Here is a 23,356-nt window from a genome sequence, read left to right as displayed (position 1 = left end):
CCAATTACAATGTATAAAATTCTAACAAGCTTGGCCAGGCTAGATATAGAGATGACATTTCCCCTGTTTGGGGAATCTAGAACCAGGGACCATTAGTCTTAAGCTCTTGGTAGACCATTTAGGACTGAAGTGAGAGGAGAGAACATGTGAATTTCTCTGCCATGGAAGACTGTGGAGGCCAAATTATTGAATATATTCAAGATAGAGAGATACATTTTTAGGTTTTAAAGGCATCAAGGGATGTGGGAGAAAGACAAGAATATGACGTTGAGATAAAGGATCAGCAAAGATTGAATGGAATGGCAGAAGATGCTCAATTGACTGAATGAACCATTTCTGCACCCAGTTTCTACGTTTCTATGTTTATTCCATTGTCTTCATTATTTACTTCTTATTTAAAGATGGATAGTGATTGAGTTAAGTAACATGTTTGAGAATGATGCTTAAAGGTATCAACTTTTTTGAGCAGTTAGATATTTCTCTCTTCCAGTGACAAGTAAGTATGATTGTGACTTTTGCCTACTGACTGCTTTTCATTCCAGTTTTGTTTTAAAAGTTGCAAATTCCACGTGAAGCGGGCTAAAGAAGGAACAGGACGTGTGGTAGTGTGGAGGATGGGAGTCACTAACAGTTACACCCTGGAAGCGACTTTCTGTGGTTCCACATTGGGTAAGAGCAGTATGGCAGAGCAGAACTACCTCAATCTGTTTCTGGAATGAGAAATCAGGGGTTTGTGAGCTCTTGTATGGTGGGATAAAGGAGTGTGTGAAGAAGACACAGGATAAGAAAAATACATACATTAATTTATTGAAGCATATTCATATTTATTTATTAATAATTATTACATTATCATAGAAAAGTATTTCTTTTGTCTAGAGTGGAGAGACTGAAGACTAATAGAAATCCTTAAAATTATGGAGGAGTTAAATAGGGTAGTAGATGAGGTGTTTTCATATTGAGGAGAGTCCGAAGCTCAGAGTCATAAATATCAGATAATCACCAACAAATCCAAATGAAAATTTAGAAGAGACACCTTTACCTGAACTGTCATTAGAAAGTAGAACTTATTTCCATGTGAAGCCATTGAGCCAAATAGATAGAAGTATTTAAGGGGAGGCCAGAGAAAAGAAGAGGGACATTTTGATAGTTTGAGATGAAATAAAGTTGGAGGAGGCTCACAGAAATCACACACAATATCAGCATGAGCCCTTTGGGCTGAATGGCTTGTACTCATAGGTATGAATGGGAAAGCATTAACCTAGAGGTATTATCGCTAGACTTTTAATCCAGTGGCCCAGGTAATATTCCGAGAATCTGAATTTCAATCTCGTCAGCAGATAGTGGAATTTGAATTCAATAAAAAATGGCAGTTAGGAGTCTAATAATAATGTGAGTCCATTGTTGATCATTGGAAAACTCCATTTGGTTCACTTCCCGTTGGGGAAGGAAACTGCCATCCGTACCTGGTCTGAGCGACATGTAACTCCAGACCCACAGCAATGTGGTTGACTCTTAACTGCCCTCTGGGCAATTAGAGATGGGTAATAAATGCTACCCTAGCCAGTGAAGCCCAAATCCTGGGAATGATTATTTTTGAATACACTGCTGGAATTAGCTACACTTAGCTACACATTGCTAAGAATATGGTTCAATGTGTAAGAGGAACTTGACTTAGTGGTAGTTTAGTCATCATAGGGGGCTTCATTTCTTCACATAAAATGGCAAAATCAGATTGGTCACAGTAGTTTGGAGAATGTGTTCATGGAATGTATCTCAGACAGATGCTTAGAATAATAATTGCTAGGATCAACTAGAGACCAGATTGCTGTAGATCTGTTCTGTGTCCATAATATCCTACGATTGCATCACTAAGATTCGATTCTAGAATTTTCCAACAATAGATGTCAAACAAACTGGTGTGTAGTTTTCTGGTATTCTCACGCCCTCTTTTATTAAGCAGTGAGATTGTGTTCGCTATTTTACAGGCTATGGGGACTATTTAGAATTTGAGGGATTCTGGAAGATCACATTCTCTGCAGCTACCTCTTTACGACAATCAGACGTATACCATCAGGTCCCGGGAATTTGTTAGCTTTTAGTCCAATTAATTTCTACAGCACTTTTTCTTTATTATTATTAGTTATTAAATTATTAGACATTTAGTTCCTCTTTATTTCCAGATTGTTTGTGTTTTTACTTTGAAGGAAGATGTATTGCTGTAGCATTTCTAAAATAATTATAATCTATCCAATCTCAATCTTTGACTGAGACTTTCATGATCTGCTCTTTCTTCTAGGCCCAAAAGATTAGCTTTCCTGCTCCTCTGAAGCTGCTTGGCCTGCTGTGTTCACCCAACTCTACACCTTGTTATCTCGGATTCTCCAACATCTGCAGTTCCTACTCTCCCAGAACATTACTTGGGTCTCTGGATTAACATTCCAGTGATAATATCACTAGGCCATTGCCTCCTCTTGCTCAATCCCAGTAGCCTATCTGACAAACATTATGTTTAAGGCATATCGGGTTGATGATTCAGTTATCAGTTGTTCGAGTTGGATTGCCAGTATGGTGGGAGTCAGTCTCTCTTTCTTCCAGCAAAGCAACACATTGAAAAGAAGCTACTTGAGTCTTGACTTTGATTTTTTTTTTACTTTGCAGGGAACAGTAGGGACATTCATTTCAACGTGAACGATCTGGAATCAGTGGGTTTTGAGTTTTGTGACACTCTGTTGGACTATTGTGATCCTGATCAGTCCAAGGTAAACTTGCAGTATGCGAAATGGAAATGTGTTAATGCAGCCTGCCTGTATTAATTATATTCAAATGCTAAGCTTGTCTGAATTTCTAAATCTTATTCAAAATGTCATCAGATCTTGGCAAACAGGATTTCTGCTGCTGTGATTCCGAATCTCGGGAAGGCCTGACTGACATTGACCATTTAATTGGTTCCCCCATGAAACAGACAGGAATTTCTTATCCAAGATAATGGGAGCTGCAGATGCTGGAGAATCCAAGGTAATAAAGTGTGAAGCTGGATGAACACAGCAGGCCAAGCAGCATCTCAGGAGTACAAAGCTGACGTTTCGGGCCTAGACCCTTCATCAGAGAGGGGGATGGGGTGAGGGTTCTGGAATAAATAGGGAGAGAGGGGGAGGCGGACCGAAGATGGAGAGAAAAGAAGATAGATGGAGAGGAGAGTATAGGTGGGGAGGTAGGGAGGGGATAGGTCAGTCCAGGGAAGACGGACAGGTCAAGGAGGTGGGATGAGGTTAGTAAGTAGGAAATGGAGGTGCGGCTTGGGTTGGGAGGAAGGGATGGGTGAGAGGAAGAAGAGGTTAGGGAGGCAGAGACAGGCTGGGCTGGTTTTGGGATGCAGTGAGTGGAGGGGATGAGCTGGGCTGGTTGTGTGATGCAGTGGGGGGAGGGTACAAACTGGGCTGGTTTTCGGATGCGGTGAGGGAAGGGGAGATTTTGAAGCTGGTGAAGTCCACATTGGTATCATTGGGCTGCAGGGTTCCCAAGTGGAATTCCTCCGACACTTCCGCCATCTACAATCCGACCCCACCACCCAAGACATTTTTCCATCCCCACCCTTGTCTGCCTTCCGGAGAGACCACTCTCTCCGTGACTCCATTGTTCGCTCCACACTGCCCTCCAACCCCACCACATCCGGCACCTTCCCCTGCAACCGCAGGAAGTGCTACACTTGCCCCCACACCTCCTCCCTCACCCCCATCCCAGGCCCCAAGATGACTTTCCATATCAAGCAGATGTTCACCTGCACATCTGCCAATGTGGTATACTGTATCCATTGTACCCGGTGTGGCTTCCTCCACATCGGGGAAACCAGGCGGAGGCTTGGGGACCGCTTTGCAGAACACCTCTGCTCGGTTCACAATAAACAATTGCACCTCCCAGTCGTGAACCATTTCAACTCGCCCTCCCATTCCTTAGACGTCATGTTCATCATGGGCCTCCTGCAGTGCCACAATGATGCCACCTGAAGGTTGCAGGAACAGCAACTCATATTCTGCTAGGGAACCCTGCAGCCCAATGGTATCAATGTGGACTTCACCAGCTTCAAAATCTCCCCTTCCCCCACCGCATCCCAAAACCAGCCCAGCCTGTCTCTGCCTCCCTAACCTGTTCTTCCTCTCACCCATCCCTTCCTCCCAACCCAAGCCGCACCTCCATTTCCTACCTACTAACCTCATCCCACCTCCTTGACCTGTCCGTCTTCCCTGGACTGACCTATCCCCTCCCTACCTCCCCACTTATACTCTCCTCTCCACCTATCTTCTTTTCTCTCCATCTTCGGTCCGCCTCCCCCTCTCTCCCTATTTATTGCAAAACCCTCACCCCATCCCCCTCTCTGATGAAGGGCCTAGGCCCGAAACATCAGCTTTTGTGCTCCTGAGATGCTGCTTGGCCTGCTGTGTTCATCCAGCTTCACGCTTTGTTATCTTGGAATTTCTTATCCGTTCTCCACCCAGTGGGCAAGAACATTTACAACCCCATTCAATCCAGGCCTGTATTATGAGACAAATTTTGGATCTTCAAAGATTTTAAACACATGTGGATCCAATTCACAGACTGAATACTCTGCCAAACCAGTTCAGAGGCTTTGCCAGACTTTATTTTAAAGTTTGATTTAAACACCCACATTGTAGAGATGGTTTGGCAGAGGAACTCCAGTCATCTTTGGCCTTAGTAAATATGAAACGAGCAGAGCACTTAAATTGAAAGAAATATTGGGACAGGGCAACAATGGAGAGAAGGGAAATGCTTCAGTAGAACTAAACGCCTCTGACTCCTTGGTACTACCTTAGAAAGTTGCAAATTCAAATTTCACTCTGCAGGCATAAACATGTAATCCAAACTGACTCTTCTGAATAGCACTGAAGGAGTATTGCATGGTGGAGGCATAATCTCTCAAATTAAATATTAAACTAAGTCCATGTCTGCTCACCTTGGAGGAACTAGGAGATCCCACGGCACTAATGAAGAAAGAAGGCAGTGGACCACCTGCCCTCCAGACAGATCCCTCTGTCCAAATCACTCATTGTTTCTTGTTATTGTTTCATTGTTGTTTGTGGGAGGTTGACACTCACAAAACTGGTGCATTTCCTACATCACAAAAGTCACTACTCTTTAAAAGTGCTTCATTACTTTTTAGGCAATTTGAGATATTGTGAGATCAAGGAAGTTGTTATAAAATGAAACTTCTATCTTCTTTTAAATGTTCCATAGATTTGAAGTGCTTATAAATAACAGAATGTACAAGACAACATTGGGAACTGAGAAGGATTATTTGCTCTTTGAAACCTCTTCTCTTCACTGGCCTTACACAACTATTCCTGCCAAAGGATCAATATAATATAACATTTTTGAGAAGCAATTAGCCATTCAATTTTTACCTCACTTGCTCCTCTCCAGCACTCCATTGACTGGCAAAAAACTTAATGTGTTGGGGAGGAGGGCAAGATCAAGAACAAAAACACAGTTCGATCCTGTTCACACAATCTACACAGGTGTACATTCTGTTACTGAAAAGATAGCAATCTGGCTTTGCTTACCCCAACTCCAGATACAAGGCCAATTATAACACCAATACAGTAGCTTTGAGATTGTTTCAGCTGGAACATCCTATGGCCTTATTCCATACTGCAGAATATTTTTTATCAACTAATCCATGCCAGCTTGAAAAAAATAACCATCAAAGAATCCTCCTGTCCCTCAAATTGTAATCAGACTCCAGAATGTCAGTTTCTTCTGATGGAAGAATACTGGCTTGAAACATTAGCTCTTTTTTTCTCTCCAAAGATGATAGGTGTTTCCTGCATTTCTTGTGTTTATTACAAAGCATCTATGTATTGACATGTCCCATACTATTAGTTTCATTGTTAACCCATCTTCATATCGTGACATCTACCTGACTTCACCTACCAATGTTTCTGCAATCTCAAATCCCAAAATCTACTGGCCTCATATCCTACCGTTTTCCCAATCTCACATCTCAACAAATTCCCAATCTCACATCCCAACAACTGCTGACTTTGCATCCCAACACATTCCCAATGTCACATCCCAAAATCTACTGAATTCATATCTCAACATCTATTGACTTCAAGTCTCAATATGTGCCCAATTCCTTGTATCCCTAACTATCCATCCCAACATCTGTCAAATCTCATATTTCACACTTATCAACAAAACCAGGTCAAATTCACATCCTGGGTTTTTCTTTCTAACATTTATAGAACTTTAGATCTAATATTACCGGTAAAAAATGTCCATATTTATTTCCTGTACTATTACCCCAATATGTATTTAGTCTTGTTTCCCACCCTATTATCTCAAAATTGAAATCACATCATATCTCCCATACCCAAAATTGTTCCCACAAGAACAATATCCATAGGCTGTATCCACCATTGCTTTAGCCTTCTCAAAATGCACCTTCATAAATTTTGACACCTTGTATATTGGACAAGGTGTAGAATGAGCTGCTGATTTCATTTCCCATCAATCAATGAAATGAATTAGCTGTTTCTTTGTTTCTTCACTAGTACATTCAATGTAAAAGGCAGTTGCAGAACCAAATAAAAGAACACATTGCTGCCAAAATGGAAATGTCTGGTACAAGGTACGATTCTGATGCATCACTGGGTGATATCCTCTCCTACATTGAATCCAGGTAAGTGACAATATTTCTTTACTGATTATAGTAAGTAGAGGCAGCTATTATATGAAAGCTGGATTTACATTGACCCCGATAGTAATTCTGACGTTGAAAATAAACAAGTGCTGGAGAAACTCATTTCGTCTGGCAGCATCTGTGGAGAGAAAAACCGAGTTACTGTTTGGAATCTTATGTGACTGTTCTACTAGGCTATGAGCTGATGCAGGATAAGAAACAAGGTATTGGCACAAGATGTCAACCTGGCAAAAACACAATGCCAAACACATGGCTGGTGCCTTTGAATCATGTTCAAAATACACATGTTTAACATTTCCCTCCACCCTCCCCCACTACTGAGGGAATACATGCATTATACAAACATACAGTAGCGCCACAAACTGCAATTTTCCATTCACCATTCTAACTTACTGTTCCTTCAGTGTTACTGCATTGGTATCTTGGAACTCCCTCCCTAACAGCATTTTGGGTGCCCCATACCTCAAGGACTGCAGCAGTTCACAAAGGCAGCTCACGTCACATTCTCGAGGGCACCTAAAAATTAGCAATACATGCTGGTCCAGCCAACAACACCCATGCCCCATGAATAAATAATTTACAGTTTAATCCCGTGAAATATCTGTGGACAAATTTCTTCTATCACTTCCGTTGTTCAATGTTACTGGCTGTTGAAACCTAATTAACAACTTACGGCATGTGAGTTTCCCGCAGCCACACAGGTTCTGAATCAGAATATATGTTAGAAATCAAACATAATAGCAGAAGGGCCTGACAATGTATTTCTGGCACTTAATTTCTTGTTTATCAGATTTTTAAAAAATTTTATAATTCAGATGATGTCACGCGATCTAGTTAGAAAAGAACAAGAGTACATTGAAAAGTATACAATGTCTCCAACTCACAGCACCAACTTAGGTACAAAGTACCAAGGTACAAGCCTTAGGTACAAACAATAAGAAATAAAGCTAAGAAGAGAGACATTACAGTCTTTTTGGCTTCCACATGGCTTCCCCAACCAGTACCATCATCTCTCTGGGCCCACTGGCTGCTGTTTCCACTCCAGCCCGCTCTGCTCCAGGTCTGCTGGCCATCCCAGCTTCACTCTGAGCGCACTGGGTGCAGTCCCTGCTCCCCTCTGGGCCACTGGCCACTCCTATTCTGTTCTGGATCACTAGCAAAAAACCCTAACTGAGACCTACAGTGTAATTTCTGTATCATTAAAGATCATTTTTGATGGCATTCAAATGTTTCACTTGAAATGAGAAAAGCTTTTACAACTTGTTAAATGCACTTTGCTCAGTAGAAAGAAGAACCAAGTTGCATTTCTACAGCCTTTGTACTTCAAGCCAATGAACTGTTGCAATGTGGAAATGCAGCAGTTAGTTTTGCATGCAATAAACTCAGACAGAAAGCAATGTAAACATAGCCAGACAATACATTTTAGTGATGATGGCTGAGAAGTACTTCTCTGGTTTTTCTGTGAAACAGCAACATTTCAGCATCTGGCTGACAGAGTAGATAGAACCTTGATTTAACATCTCATCCAAAAGGCTGTATCTTCAAATGTCCAAGAGTGAGGAGATGGTCGCATACCATGGGATTTGTAATATAGACACCAAGGTTCCAATCCTTCCATGGCAGCTGGTAGAATTTATGTTCAATTCATAAATCTGGAATGTATGGGTGCCCATGACAACTACTTACAATTATCGTAAAAAAAACTATTTGGCCCCCGAATACTTTGTGGAGAATGTAGGTAATGCCTGCCTGTAGGTATATCCAGCTGTCATCTGCCTTAGTTGGCCTTTGTGTGATTTCAGACCCAAAAGAGTATGGTTGACTCTTAGCTGCCCCCTATACCAGTAGTTCAAGAGTAACCAGTAATGGGCAACAAATGTTAACTTTGCCAATGATGCCTATTTCCCATGAAAGAATAAAGAAGACAGTGTGGCACTCCCTTAGTACTATATCAGTACACATTATGTGCTCAAGCTGTTTGAACCCACAACCTGAGCCACTGGTGATAATGTGGAACATGGGTTATTGTGATTTATGAAATGTTTATTAGGCTCTCCTCTCATTCCAGCACCACTGGTTCAAACAGTTCCGAGTCCGATGACCAGTCTTTGCATTTTAGAAGAAAGGCACATGAGGTAAGCACTGAGTGGCTGGATAAGCTCAGGTTGTTTTCTTTAGAGCAGAGGAAACTGAGACGGGGCCTGATTGAGGTGTATAAGATTAAGTGGGACATCGGTTCCCCAAAGTCAATATTAGGTACATTTAAGTTGTCATTGGATAAGCATATGGACGTACATGGAATAGTGTAGGTTAGATGGGCTTGAGATCGGTATGACAGGTTGGCACAACATCGAGGGCCAAAGGGCCTGTACTGTGCTGTAATGTTCTATGTTCTAAGGGGAGTTGTGGGGTGGGGGGGCATAATTTTAAGACAATGACAGGAGGTTTAGAGGTGATTTGAGGAAATACCTTTTCACCTAGAGGGTGGTGGGAGCCTGGAATTCACTGCTTGGGAGGATAGTTGAGGCAGGAAACCTCACAATCTTTAAGAAGTACGAGGATGAGCACTTTGAAATGTCATAATATTCAAGTCTACGGGCCAACTGCTGTAAAATGGGACTAGTGCAGATTTAGAGTTGCTTTTGTCAGTGCAGATTTGATGAGTTGAAGGGATTCTTCAGTACTACCTGAATCTCTGACTCTTTGATTATTCTGTGGGAGCGTTTGTCCACTGCTCAAGAAGCATTTTGATTTATATCACCTCCTCTCCTACTTTTTATTGCTCCCAGTGGTTTACTGCCATGGTTCCCAACTTTTCAGTATCCAGGCACACTTGAATGAGCCAAGCAATTCCATGGCACACCCACTTCTTTTCAAATCCACACGTGTGCTGTTCTGAAGGCTTGTGCCTGCCCAGTCGATCAGGGTGTCTGCAGTCAGTAGGTACTGCCTTCAATGGTAGACACAGAGGGCTCAGAGGAGATCAGAGGCATGACCACCACCTCAATGCTCAGATAAGTAGCACAGCTTCCTGAACATCTTACAGCACACTTCTCCCCTTGCCACAGCTCAACAGTGTGCTGTGACACAACAATTAAAAACCTCCAGTCCACAGGCTGATGTTAAAGCCGGAAGTGTCCCTGAATAATCCATACTGATGGACTAGCAGGGCCTGTTTTAAAAATCTTGAGGAATGACACCTTCACAAAATAAACTCAATTTAAAAAAAAACTGATGGTAAAAATAGAGTCTCAGCAAAATAGCCATGAACTTATTGGATTGCCTTAAAGGCTAAACTGGGTCAACAGTGCCCTTTTGGGAATTAAATCTGATCTAGGTCTAATGTAATTCCAGTCTCAAACCAATGGATGAGATTACAGCTGCCCACCATACCAAGGTTACTAGGGAAGGGTAATAAGTGCTGCTTGTGCAGGAGGACTGCATCTCAGGAATGAATGAATGTCATATAGATTAGAAATAACACAGTGTGAAGCTGGAGGAACACAGCAGGCCAGACAGCAGTAGAGGAGCAGGAAAGCTGATGTTTCAGGTCGGGACCCTTCTTTAGAAATGCCCCCTTTCTGAAGATGGGTCCTGACCTGAAACATCAGCTTTCCTGTTTCTCTAATGCTGCCTGGCCTGCTGTGTCCCTCCAGTTTCACACTGCGTTATCTCTGACTCCAGTGTCAGCAGTTCTTACTATCTCATAGATTAGAAGGTATGCTTCCTCTTAGTATCTGCTGAGTTGGCTTGTTTCAGCCAGGTTGCATCGAGGTGTAACCCAAATAATGCTTTTGCACTCAATAGACAATAGACAATAGGTGCTGGAGTAGGCCGTTCAGCCCTTTGAGCCAGCACCACCATTCATTATGATCATGGCTGATCATCCACAATCAGTATCCTGTTCCTGCCTTATCCCCATAACCCTTGATTCCACTATCTTTAAGAGCTCTATCTATCTCTTTCTTGAAAGTATCCAGAGAGTTGGCCTCCACTGCCTTCTGGGGCAGAGCATTCCATATATCCACCACTCTCTGGGTGAAGAAGTTTTTCCTCAACTCTGTTCTAAATGGCCTACCCCTTATTTTTAAACTGTGTCGTCTGGTTCTGGACTCACCCATCAGCGGAAACATGCTTCCTGCCTCCAGAGTGTCCAATCCCTTAATAATCTTATACACCTCAATCAGATCCCCTCTCATCCTTCTAAACTCAAGTGTATACAAGCCCAGTCGCTCCAATCTTTCAACATATGATAGTCCCACCATTCCGGGAATTGACCTCGTGAACCTACGCTGCACTCCCTCAATAGCAAGAATGTCCTTCCTCAAATTTGGAGACCAAAACTGCACACAATACTCCAGGTGCGGTCTCACCAGGGCCCTGTACAGCTGTACTCCTAAGCTAATGAGGGAATAATCATTTGAAAGTTTCCATTAATAGTAAACATTGTTAATGCATTGGTGTTGAATGAGAAAGGACTATGCCTAGGAACACAGGACCACAGAACGACTGAAAGTGAAAGGACAGGAGGAGAGAGAAATTAATAAGGCGTATGGTATCCTCGGCTTTATTAATAGAGGCACAGAGTACAAGAACAAGGAAATTATGTTAAACGTGTTTGTCCTTCAGTGGAGTACTTTGTCCAGTTTTGGACACCAGTCTTTAAGAGGTACATAAAGACATTAGAAAGAGTGCAGACAAGATTCATGAGAATGGTTCCAGGGATGAGGAACTCCGTTATAAAGATAGATTAGAGAAGTTGAGTCTATTAGCATTGAAGAAAAGATTGAGAAAAGATTTAATAGAGGTATTCAAAATCATAAGGGTCTGGACAAAGTTAATGTGAAAGAGCTGTTCCCATTGTTGGAAACATTGAGAACGAGTTCACAAGTTAAAGGTGTATGGCAAAAGGAGCAACGGAGTCATGAGGGGAAGGCTTTTCACACTCGCAGTTAGTTAGAATCTGGAATACACGTGCCTGGGGGTACGGGGTAGGTAGGTTCAATCAAAGCTTTCAAGCAAAACTTAGATTATTGTCTGCAAAGGAAGAATTTGTAGGACCCTGAGAAAAAGATGCAGGGGTGGTGTTCTTCTGTGCTTAATGATTCTGTGATAGGGCTTGGGAACAGGTTTAGGCCATTTGAATCATTGACGCAGTTCTGCCATTTCAGAAGATCATAACTGACCTTATTGCAGTCTCATAACTGATCTTGTTGCAGCTCACCACCACCTTCTCTAGGACACCTAGGGATAGGTAACAAATGCTGGCCCACCAGTCATACCTACTTCCTATGAATGAATTTTGAAAAAAACCCTCCTCTTTCTCATCCGCCACCCATTACTGTTGACTCTCTTGCCTATCAAAATAATCATCTCATTCAGATATAGTAAGAACTGCCAATGCTAGAGTCAGAGATGACACAATATAGAGTTGGAGCAGCACAGCAGGACAGGCAGCATCAAAGGAGCAAGAAAGTTGATGTTTCAGGTTGGGACCCTTCTTTCTTTCAGCCTTGAACACATTCAATGACAGCCTCTCTGGGGAAGAGAATTCCACAAGCTTTAGGTATAAAAAAAGAACCCCATCTCTGTCTTAATACAAAGATGTGCAAGGTTGTTGACTTGCCGAGCTGGTGGGTTTGGTTACAAACGTTTGTCACCCTGCTACGTAACATCGTCAGTGCGCCTTCGGTGAAGCGTCGGTGTTCTGTCCCACTTGTTATTTATATGCCTCGGTTTGCTGGGGTGGTTGGTATTAATTCCAGGAATAAGTAGGTATTATGTAATAACAATATAATTATTATAATAAATAATTAGAGAGAGTTCAGTATTTGGGGTTGAGATGTTGAAGGTTCTGCCACTGATGGTGAAACAGAGTGAGAGGAATGCACAGTATCGGAGTTCAAGGATTAGAAAATACGTATTTGGGGAGACATTGGCTAGTGGTGTAATTGCTAGACTATTAATCCAGAAACTCAGCTAATGTTCTGAGGATCTGGGTTCAAATCCACCACAGGAAAAAAGAAATCTGAAATTAAGTATCTATTGATGATAACAAAGAGGGGAAAACCCATCTGGTTCACTAATATCCTTCATGTAAGGCAATCTGTCATCCTCACCTCATCAAGCCTACATGTGACTCCTGATCTACAGCATTGTCCCAAAGCATTGAGGTTGACTTTCAGCTGCCTTTTGAGCAATCAGAAGCAGGCCATTCAGCCCTTTGAGGCTGCTCCCCTATTCAACATGATCATGGTCAATCATCCAACTCAGTTTCCTGTTACCACTTTCTCCTCATACCCTTTGATGTCTTTAGTCCGAAGAGCTTTATCTAATTCTACTGTTGTAGCATTCCAGTGTTGTTATTATAATAGTTTTGTATTATTCAGAGGTGTTTGGGGAAAATAAAGCTCAATAGTTAGAGAGCGCTATATTGACTAATAATGAGAGAACTTTGACAACAGTACTCGAATGAGCTTTATCATTGTCTTTTCTTTTCTTTTGTAGCATGTGACAAAAAGGAAAAAACAACTAAAAACCAAAAAACAGAGACAAAATTCCTACTTGATCCGGAAGGTGTTAAATACTGAAAAGCAATACCAGGTGCGGATTCACAGAAATAGAGAGAGCTCGCGAGAGAGAGATACAGACAAAGGTAGAGAGGAAGAGGGAGTAAAACAAACAGAGAGACATAAAGGGAAATAGAGTGAAAGAGACACAATGTGCAAAAGATAGAGACAAATAGCCACACACACAAAGAGATGAGGATATAGAGAGAGAGTAACAAGGACACCGTTGTGTAAAAAGACAACAGAATGTAGATCAGGAATATTTTTAATGCATTTTTTAAGTAAGTAGTTATTTTAAGCGATTTGTAATCTGGAATGGTTTGCCTGAAAGGGCAGTGTAAGAATTTTCAGTCTTATCTCTCAACTTGGGATTAGATACATAGTAAACATGAACAAGTGGGGAGAGAACATGGATAATGGACCCAATTAATTAAACCTTTCAAAAAGCTAATAGAGACAAGATGGGCCAAAATATCCCCCTTGCTGTAGTCTACTAAGGGAAAGAAGAATGATGTAAAGCACAAACTGTATCAGATGGTGAGGAATCCGTCAAGAAGGAACATCACACTTGACCTCATCCTTGCCAGTCTGCCGGCTGCAGATGCATCTGTACATGACAGAAGTGGTAAAAGTGACCACTACACAGTTCTAGAGGAGATGAAGCCCGCCTTTGCATTGAGAATACCCACCATCATGTTGGATGGCACTATCACTGTGTTAAAAAGGATAGAATTAGGAAACATCTAGTGAATCAAAACTAAGCAACCAGTAGGCAGATGGGCCATCAGCAGCAGTACAATTTTATTCAACCATACTCTGTAACCTCATGACCCGGTATATTACACATCAACAATTATCATCAAACTGAGATCTCAACCCTGGTTAAATGGAGAGTGCAGGAGGGCATGCCATGAGCTGCACCAAACATATCTAAAAATGGGATGTCAATTTGGTGAAGCTATCAAACAGGACCACTTGCAGGCCAAACAGCAAAAGCAGCAAGTGTTAGATAGAGCTAAGCAATCCCACAACCAACAGATTCAAACTTGTCCAGCCATGAATGGTAGTAGAGAATTAAACAATGTTCTGAAGGAAGTAGCTGCACAATCCTTAATGATGGTGGACGCCAGTACGTCAATATAAAACGTCTGACTGACATATTCACCACAATCTTCAGCCAGATGTGCCGAGTGGGTGATCCATCTCAGCTTATTCTCCTAGTCCCCAGCATCACAGATTCCAGGCTTCAGCCAAAACAATTCACTCCACATAATGTAAAGAAATGGCTGATGGCATAGGATACTGGCAAAAACATTGGACACTGGTAGTGCTATTCTGAAGAAGCATCATATTGGACTCAAAGGGTTAAATTTGCTTCTATTTCCATGAATAGAATTTTGACTGGTTAACAGAAAACAGGATACCGATGAATGGGTCTATTGTGATTGGTAGGATTTGGCAAATGGATTTGTACAGGGGGCTGTGTTGGATCCACACCTTTTTACTGATGTAGATTTGGGGGTCAAGGCACAGCAAGTAAATTTGCAGATTATATAAATACGTGCTGTGAAGAGTTCATAAGAATGTTATAGACTAAGATAGATATGTTGAGTAAGTGAGCGAAAGTACAGAAGGAATATAAAAGAGAAAATCTGAAATGGTTTGCTTTGGCAGACAGCATAAAAATACTAGTATTATCTAAACAGAGAAAGACTGCAGAATCTCAAGATACAGAGGGATCTAAGTGTTCTACTGCATGAATCGCAAAATATCAGGATCCTGTTGAAAACGAGTCATTATGAAGGCTACTGGTATGCTCTCCTTCATCAAAAAATGTTTGATTTTTCACACACAGGGAATTAGTCAGATGACATCTCCTGTATTGTGTACAGTTTTGGACTCCTTACTTAATAAAGTATGTAAATCTGTCGGGGTTGTTTGGGGAGGGTTACCAAATTGATACAAGGGTAGAGTGTATTGTCTTATGAGTTACGACCGGACAGACTGAGGTTGTTTCCACTGGAGGTTCAAGATATATGAGCGAATTAGCTTGAAGAGTAGAAAAACCTGAATGGTCAGGAATAGGGGACATTTTTAAAATTAGGTGTTGCCCTTTTCAGATTTTAATTCTTTGAGTGGATTGTGTGGCTTTGGAACTCTCTGTCTCAGAGGACAAGAGACGTGGAGTCATTGAGAATCTAGAAATCAGTGGTGAACTGGTTCTTCTGGGGTGAATGTTGTTGGAGGTATACAGGAGTGTAGAATTTGAAACCCAAGCAGATCAGGTGTGTTTTATTGTGCAGGCAAAAAGGGCTGACTATTTTACTTCTGCTTTTAGTTTGTGAGTTCACATACAAAAACGGACAATACGTGGAGAAAAAATGAGGTACGAAGGCAAACTGGCCAAAAATATAAAGGAGGATTATAAAAGCTTTTTTACGTATGTGAAAAGAAAAAAATGGTTAAGACTAAAATTGGGCCCTTGAAGTCAGAAACGGGTGAATTTATTACGGGAAACAAGGAAATGGCAGAAGAGTTGAATAGGTACTTTGCTTGTGTTTCCCTAGTGAAGACAGATCCAATCCCCCAGATGTTATAGTGGCTGAAGGACCTAGGGTAATGGATGAACTGCAGGGAGTTTATATTAGGCAGGAAATGGTGTTGGATAGATTGTTAGGTCTGAAGGCTGGTAAGTCCTTGGGACCTGACGGTCTGCATCCCAGGGTACTTAAGGAGGTGGCTCTAGAAATCATGGAAGCATTGGTAATTATTTTCCAATGTTCTATAGATTCAGGATCAGTTCCTGCGGATTGGAGGGTGGCTAATGTTGTCCCACTTTTCAAGAAAGGAGGGAGAGAGAAAACAGCGAATTAAAGACCAGTTAGCCTGACGTCAGTGGTGGGAAAGATGCTGGAGTTAATTATAAAAGATGAAATTACGAATCATTTGGATAGCAGTAACAGGATAGGTCAGAGTCAGCATGGATTTACGAAGAGGAAATCATGCTTGACTAATCTGGAATTTTTTGAGGATGTAACTATGAAGGTGGATAAGGGAGAGCCAGTGGATGTAGTATACCTGGACTTTCAGAAAGCCTTTGATAAAGTCCCACATAGGAGATTAGTGAGCAAAATTAGGGCACATGGTATTGGGGGCAAAATACTGACTTGGATTGAAAATTGGCTGGCTGATAGGAAGCAAAGAGTAGTGATAAATGGCTCCCTTTCGGAATGGCAGGCAGTGACCAGTGGGGTACGACAAAGTTCGGTGCTGGGAACACAGCTATTTACAATATACATTAATGATATAGATGAAGGCATTAAATGTAATATTAACAAATTTGCTGATGACACAAACCTGGGTGGCAGTGTGAAATGTGAGGAAGATGTTATTAGAATACAGGGTGACTTGGACAGGCTAGGTGAGTGGATGGATGCATGGCAGATGCAGTTTAATGTGGATAAATGTGTGGTTATCCACTTTGGTGGCAAGAACAGGAAGGCAGATTACTATCTAAATGGAGTGAAGTTAGAACAGAGAACATAGAACAGTACAGCACAGAACAGGCCCTTCAGCCCACAATGTTGTGCCGACCATTGATCCTCATGTATGCACCCTCAAATTTCTGTGACCATATACATGCCCAGCAGTCTCTTAAATGACCCCAATGACCTTGCTTCCACAACTGCTGCTGGCAACGCATTCCATGCTCTCACAACTCTCTGCGTAAAGAACCTGCCTCTGACATCCCCTCTATACTTTCCACCAACCAGCTTAAAACTATGACCCCTCGTGCTAGCCATTTCTGCCCTGGGAAATAGCCTCTGGCTATCAACTCTATCTATGCCTCTCATTATCTTGTATACCTCAATTAGGTCCCCTCTCCTCCTCCTTTTCTCCAATGAAAAGAGACCGAGCTCAGTCAACCTCTCTTCATAAGATAAGCCCTCCAGTCCAGGCAGCATCCTGGTACACCTCCTCTGAACCCTCTCCAAAGCATCCACATCTTTCCTATAAAAAGTTAGGTAAAGGGGAAGTACCACGAGATCTGGGTGTTCTTGTACATCAGTCAATGAAAGCAAACATGCAGGTACAGCAGGCAGTGAAGAAAGCTAATAGCATGCTGGCCTTTATAACAAGAGGAATTCAGTATAGGAGCAAAGAGGTCCTTCTGCAGCTGTACAGGGCCCTGCTGAGACCGCACCTGGAGTATTGTGTGCAGTTTTGGTCTCCAAATTTGAGGAAGGTCACTCTTGCTATTGAGGGAGTGCAGTATAGTTTCACGAGGTCAATTCCCAGAATGGCAGGACTATCATATGTTGAAAGACTGGAGCGACTGGGCTTGTATACACTTGAGTTTAGGAGGATGAGAGGGGATCTGATTGAGACGTATAAGATAATTAAAGGATTGGACACTCTGGAGGCAGGAAGCATGTTTCCGTTGATGGGGGAGTCCAGAACCAGAGGCCTACTCCTGCACCTATTGTCTATTGTCATATAAAACCATCTCAGCAATTTTGCTGCCCCATCAGTCTTCTTTCAATCAACAGCAAAGCGATTGGAATGATAAATGTTATCAAACAACATTTATTTGGCGATCATTTTGTTCCCGCCTCCCTAACCTGTTCTTCCTCTCACCTACCCCCTCCTCCCACCTCAAGCTGCACCTCCATTTCCTACCTACTAACCTCATCCCGCCTCTTTGACCTGTCCATCCTCCCTGGACTAACCTATCCCCTCCCTACCTCTCCACCTATACTCTCCTCTCCACCTATCTTCTTCTCTCTCCATCTTCGGTCCGCCTCCCCCCACTTCTCCCTATTTATTTCTGAACCCTCTCCCCATCCCCCTCTCTGATGAAGGGTCTAGGCCTGAAACATCAGCTTTTGTGCTCCTGAGATGCTGCTTGGCCTGCTGTGTTCATCCAGCTTCACACTTTGTTATCTTTATTCGGCGATAACTTGCTCACTGGTCCTTGGGTGGGTTCTATCAGGGCCACTAAACTTCTGACTGAACAGAAAGATGAACATGGACATCAGGAGCTGAATTCCAGAGGTGAGGTGAGGTGAGGTGAGAATGACAGCCCCCACAGCAAGGTAATATTTGTTCAAATGTGGCATTAAGGAGCTCTAGCAAAACTGGAATCCATGGGAATCAGGGAATTAAGAATCTTCTGATGACCGTTAAACCATTGTCAATCACTGGGGAAAAAAATCTCATCTGACTCACTAAAGTCCTTAATGGAAGGAAATTTTCCATCCTCAGCTAATCTGGCCTAGTTTACATGTAAGTCCAGAACCACAGCAATGTGGTTGACCCCCAACTCCTTCTGAAATGGCTTAGCAAGCTACTCAATTTCAGCAATCGCCACAAAATCTCAAAGAAATAAAACTGGATTGATCACCTGGCATTGACCTAGACATTGGAAAAGACATTGGCAGAAACATGTTTGTCAACCCTGCAGAGTTCTCCTTACTAACATCTGGGGTCTAGTGCCAAAATTGGGAGAGCTGTCTCATGGACTAGTTAACAAACAGCCTGACATAGTCATACTTTCACAATTATATCTTAGATGCCACAATCACCATCCCTGGATATGTCCTGTCCCATTGACACAACAGACCCAGCAGAGGTAGCGTCACAGTGGTTACACTTGGGAGATTATTGCCCTGGAAGTTGTCAACATTGACTCCAGAGCCATGATGTTCATAGTATCAGGTTAAACATAGGCAAGGAAACCTCCTGCTGATCACCATGTACTGCCCTCCTTGCCTGATGGGTCAGTACTCCTCCAAGTTGAACACCACTTCGAGGAATCACTGAGGGTGGCAAAGGCATAAAATGTACTCTGTCGGGGGGGGTGGGGTCTTCAGTATTGACCACCACGAGTGGCTCAGCAGCAGCAGCAGCACTACTGATCGAGCTGGTCGGGTCCTAAAGGACATAGATGCTAGACTGGGTCTGCGGCAGATGGTGAGGTAACCAGCAAGAAGGAACATTGCACTTCACCTCATTCTTACCAATGTGCCAGCTGCAAATGATTCTATCCATGATGGTATTGGTAAATGACCATCACACACGCTTTGTGGAGACAAAGTCCCGTCTTCACATTGAGAATACCCTCCAGTGTGTTGTGTGGCACTATCACTGTGCTAACTGGGACAGACTTTGAACAGATGTAGCAACTCAAGACTGGGCATCCATGGGGTGCTGTGAGCCATCAACAGCAGAAGAATTGTACTCCAGCACAATCTGTAAAATCACGGTCCTGCATATCCCCAATTTAACCATTACCATCAAACCAGGGGATCAACCCTGGTTCAATGGAGAGTAAAAATGAGGTGTCAATCTGATCTATCAAATAGGACCACCTGCATGCCATCATGTACAAGTAGCAAGTAATAGACAGAGCTAAGTGTTCACATTGGATCAGATTTAAGCTCTGCAGTCCTGCCACATCCAGTTGGGAATGGTTGTGAACAACTAATCAATTTACTGGAGGAGGGGGAACTCCACATATACCCCCATCCTCAATGATGAAAGAGCCCAGCACATCAATGCAAAAGATAAGGCTGAAGTATTCGGAGTAATCTTCAGACACAAGTGCCGAGTGGATGATCCATCTTGGCCTCCTCCGGTGGTCACCAGTATCACTGATACTAGTCTTCAGTCAATTCAATTCACTTCAAGTGATATCAAGAAATGGCTGGAGGCACTTTATGCTGTTGAAGGCAATCGGCCCTGGCAATATTACAGCAAAAATACTGAAGATTTGTGGTCCAGAACTTACCACTCCCTTAGCCAAGATCTTCCAGTACAGTTACAACACTGGCATCTACCGGGCAATGTGGAAAATTGCCCAGGTATGTCTTGTGCACAAAAAGAGGACAAATTCAACCCAACCAATTACCGTCCCATCAGTCTACTCTTGATCAACAGTAAAGTGATGGAAGGTGTCAGTAACAGCACTATCAAGCAGCACCTGCTCAGCAATAACCTGCTCAGTGACACCCAGTTTGGATTCTGCCAGGGCCACTCAGCCCCTGACCGCATTACAGGCTTGGTTCAAACATGGACAAAAGAGCTGAATTCCAGTGATAAGGTGAGAGTGACAGCCCTTGACATCAATGCCATATTCAACTAAATGTGGCATCAAGGACCCCTAGCAAAACTGGAATCAGTGAGAATCAGGGGCAAACTCTCTGGTGGCTGGAGTCATACCTGACACATAGGAAGATGGTTGTGGTTGTAGGTGGCCAGTCATCTCAGATTCAGGACACCTCTGCAGGATTTCCTCAGGGTAGTGTCCTTCAGCTGCTTCTTCAGTGACCTTCTCTACATCATTAAAGTCAGAAGTGGGGATGTTCGCTGATGATTGCACAATGTTCAGCACCATTCATGACTCTTCAGATACTGAAGCAGTCCATGTTCAAATTCAACAAGATCTGGACAATATCCAGGCTTGGGCTGACAAGTGGTAAATAATATTCATGTCACACAAATGCCATCTATGACCACCTCCAATAAGAGGCAATCTAACCATTGTGCCTTGTCATTCAATGGTGTTACCATCACTGAATCCCCCACAAAACACACCTTTGGGGTCACCATTGACCAGAAATTCACCTGGACTCGCTACATATATGCAATGACTACAAGAGCAGGCTAGAGTCTAGGAATACTGCAGCAGTTAACTCACTTCTTAAGTCCCCAAAACCTGTCCACCATCTGAAATGCTTCCCAAGCCTGATACCATCCAGGACAAGCAATCCGCTTGATTGGCACCACATCCACAAACATCCACTCCCCCCATCATTGATGTTTAGTAGCAGAAGTGTGTACTATTTACTAGATGCACTGCAGAAATTCACCAAAGACCATCAGACAGCACTTTCCAAATCCACTTCCAGTTAGAATGACAAGGGCAGCAGTTACATGGAAACTCCACCCCCTGCAAGTTTCCCTCCAAGCCACTCACCATCTGCTAAGATTGCAGTGAAATAGGTCTTCTGAGCCGAGGGCTTGTCTGTTCTGTTTGCCTTTCTCTTTTGTTTCTTTCCTTTATTTTTCTCTCCTGTTTCGTTTTTTTTTCCTCTTCTATTTTACCTATCTCTTGTCGATAAGCTTGGTTGTGGTGATGGCATCAGTGGTTGCAAATGATCCCAACACAGACTCGATTGGGCCCAGCAGGGTGAACTTGATTGCGTCCCCCAGCGTGAACCCGTGGCAGTGGCATTGGCGGTGTGCTTGGGCTTCTGCACAGTTGATGTGGTCCTGGTGCTAACTCATGGCTGTTACAACAGAGGTAAGGTTGGGTTCCCAGCAGCTGCAGATTCATGGAGGTGATATCAGAGGCAAGTTTGGGCCCAGTAGCAGACCCAGAGATGTTACAGCCGGTGCATCGGCAAGGTGGGCTCGGAGTGGACTCATGGCTGCAACGGAGTTGGGTTTGGGCTGGTACAGTACTTGGCGGCATTCATGGTGTCTGCACTGGTGAGATCCAGTGTTGACTCAAAGGGCGAGGGTGTCAATGGAGGCGAGATGACACTGAAGAATTACTAACTTTTGTTCCAGTGGCAGCAATGTGGCAAAGACGTTTTGTGCCTGGCCACCAGGCCCATGGCCCATACTAGAGCACTTAACAAGAAAAACTGTAAAGTTGAACACTTTTTCTTTATTTCTTTATTCTTATGCCTTTATATTCTATGTTTTGGTTTATTTTTCAGTGTTTTAAGACGGCACCGGAGTGTGGTGACACTATACAACACTTTTCAATGTATTTTGTAACAAAATACGCATGATAATAAATCAAATCAAATCAAATCAATATCAAATCAAATCACATAAAATCAAATCATCCTCACTTGAAATATATTGACATTTATTTACAGTCCCTGGGTCAAAATCCTGGAATTCCTGCCTTAGGGCCGTTGTGAGTTAACCTACAGCACATGAACTGCAGTAGCTCAAGAAAGCAACTCATCACCACCTTCTCAAGGGGCCACTAGGAATGGGCAATAAATGCTGACTCAGCTGGTGACAGCTACTTCCCTCAAGCGAATTTTAAAAAATCTCTTCGCTGGTTGGAGTCGTACCTGACACAACAGAAAATGGTTTTAGTTGTTCAGGAAAATAATGGTAACAGCAATGTGCACCATCTTCAAGATGAACCACGACAAATTATCAAGGATCTTTTGACAGCATCGCCCAAACACACTCTACCATCTGGAAGGACAAGGGCAGGAGATACATAGGAATACCACACCCACAGCCTCCCTTCTGAACAATCCTGACTTGGAAATATATCTCCATTCCTTCAGTGTCAAAAGCTATTCAAAATCCTCCCTAATTGTACAGTGGATGTGCCTACATCACAGAGACCACAATGGTTCAAGAAGGAGTCTCACTGCTACATTTTGAAGGGCACTTGTGATGTTAATAAATGTTGCTGTGGCTGCTGATGCTGACATCCCTTGAAAGATTAACTTATGAAAGATGGTAAAGTGTAACCCTCAGTCTTGTATTCACCATGGTACCAAGACAAAAGATGGATACATGTGGGCAATGAGGTGAATTCTACCATCAAACGTGTCATGTGTGTAAACCTCCAGCTTCTGAATTTTGCTATTTTAGTGGGTATGGCATTTTCCTGATGAATAACATCCACAATAAACCAGCCATTTCAAGCTACCAATTCTCAGTGAAAAAGCAGTTGATTCACAGTACTCCTCAGGTGAAGACATATCATCATTATCTGATCTTCCCTATGTCTGACTCAAAATCCACATGAAAACAAAAGTACAATACAACAGAGGTTGGAAATCGGAAATAAAATCAAAAAATGCACAAACTTCTCAGTTGATCAGGCAGCATCTGTGATGACACAAACAGTTAATATTTGATGTCATAACAAAAGTTGAGTTACCAATTCCTCAATTATTTCCAGCATTTTGTGTAATTCCGATATCATAGTGCATTTCACATTCTTCTCTGCGAAATGCGGAGGTGATCTTACCAGCATAACTTACATCCTGAGTACAGATGAATAATTTCTTCATATCTTATCTTT

General features: G+C 42.6%; 1 protein-coding gene across 1 annotated transcript in view; it reads left to right on the top strand.

The window, feature by feature from the left end:
* LOC125455510 (cytosolic carboxypeptidase 2-like) overlaps window positions 1–23,356 on the top strand; it is a 213,777-nt gene that overhangs the window by 34,812 nt on the left and 155,609 nt on the right. The window contains exons 9-13 of the mRNA XM_059649433.1: window positions 543–669; window positions 2,659–2,759; window positions 6,570–6,697; window positions 8,787–8,853; window positions 13,226–13,321. Of these exons, the coding sequence (XP_059505416.1) occupies window positions 543–669; window positions 2,659–2,759; window positions 6,570–6,697; window positions 8,787–8,853; window positions 13,226–13,321 (519 nt within the window). The remainder of the gene's footprint in view (window positions 1–542; window positions 670–2,658; window positions 2,760–6,569; window positions 6,698–8,786; window positions 8,854–13,225; window positions 13,322–23,356) is intronic.

Source organism: Stegostoma tigrinum, chromosome 10, assembly GCF_030684315.1.
Source record: "Stegostoma tigrinum isolate sSteTig4 chromosome 10, sSteTig4.hap1, whole genome shotgun sequence".
In the NCBI taxonomy this organism is placed as follows: domain Eukaryota; kingdom Metazoa; phylum Chordata; class Chondrichthyes; order Orectolobiformes; family Stegostomatidae; genus Stegostoma; species Stegostoma tigrinum.
The sequence above is the reverse complement of the archived record's forward strand: the minus strand, read 5'-3'. Positions and strand labels throughout refer to the sequence as shown.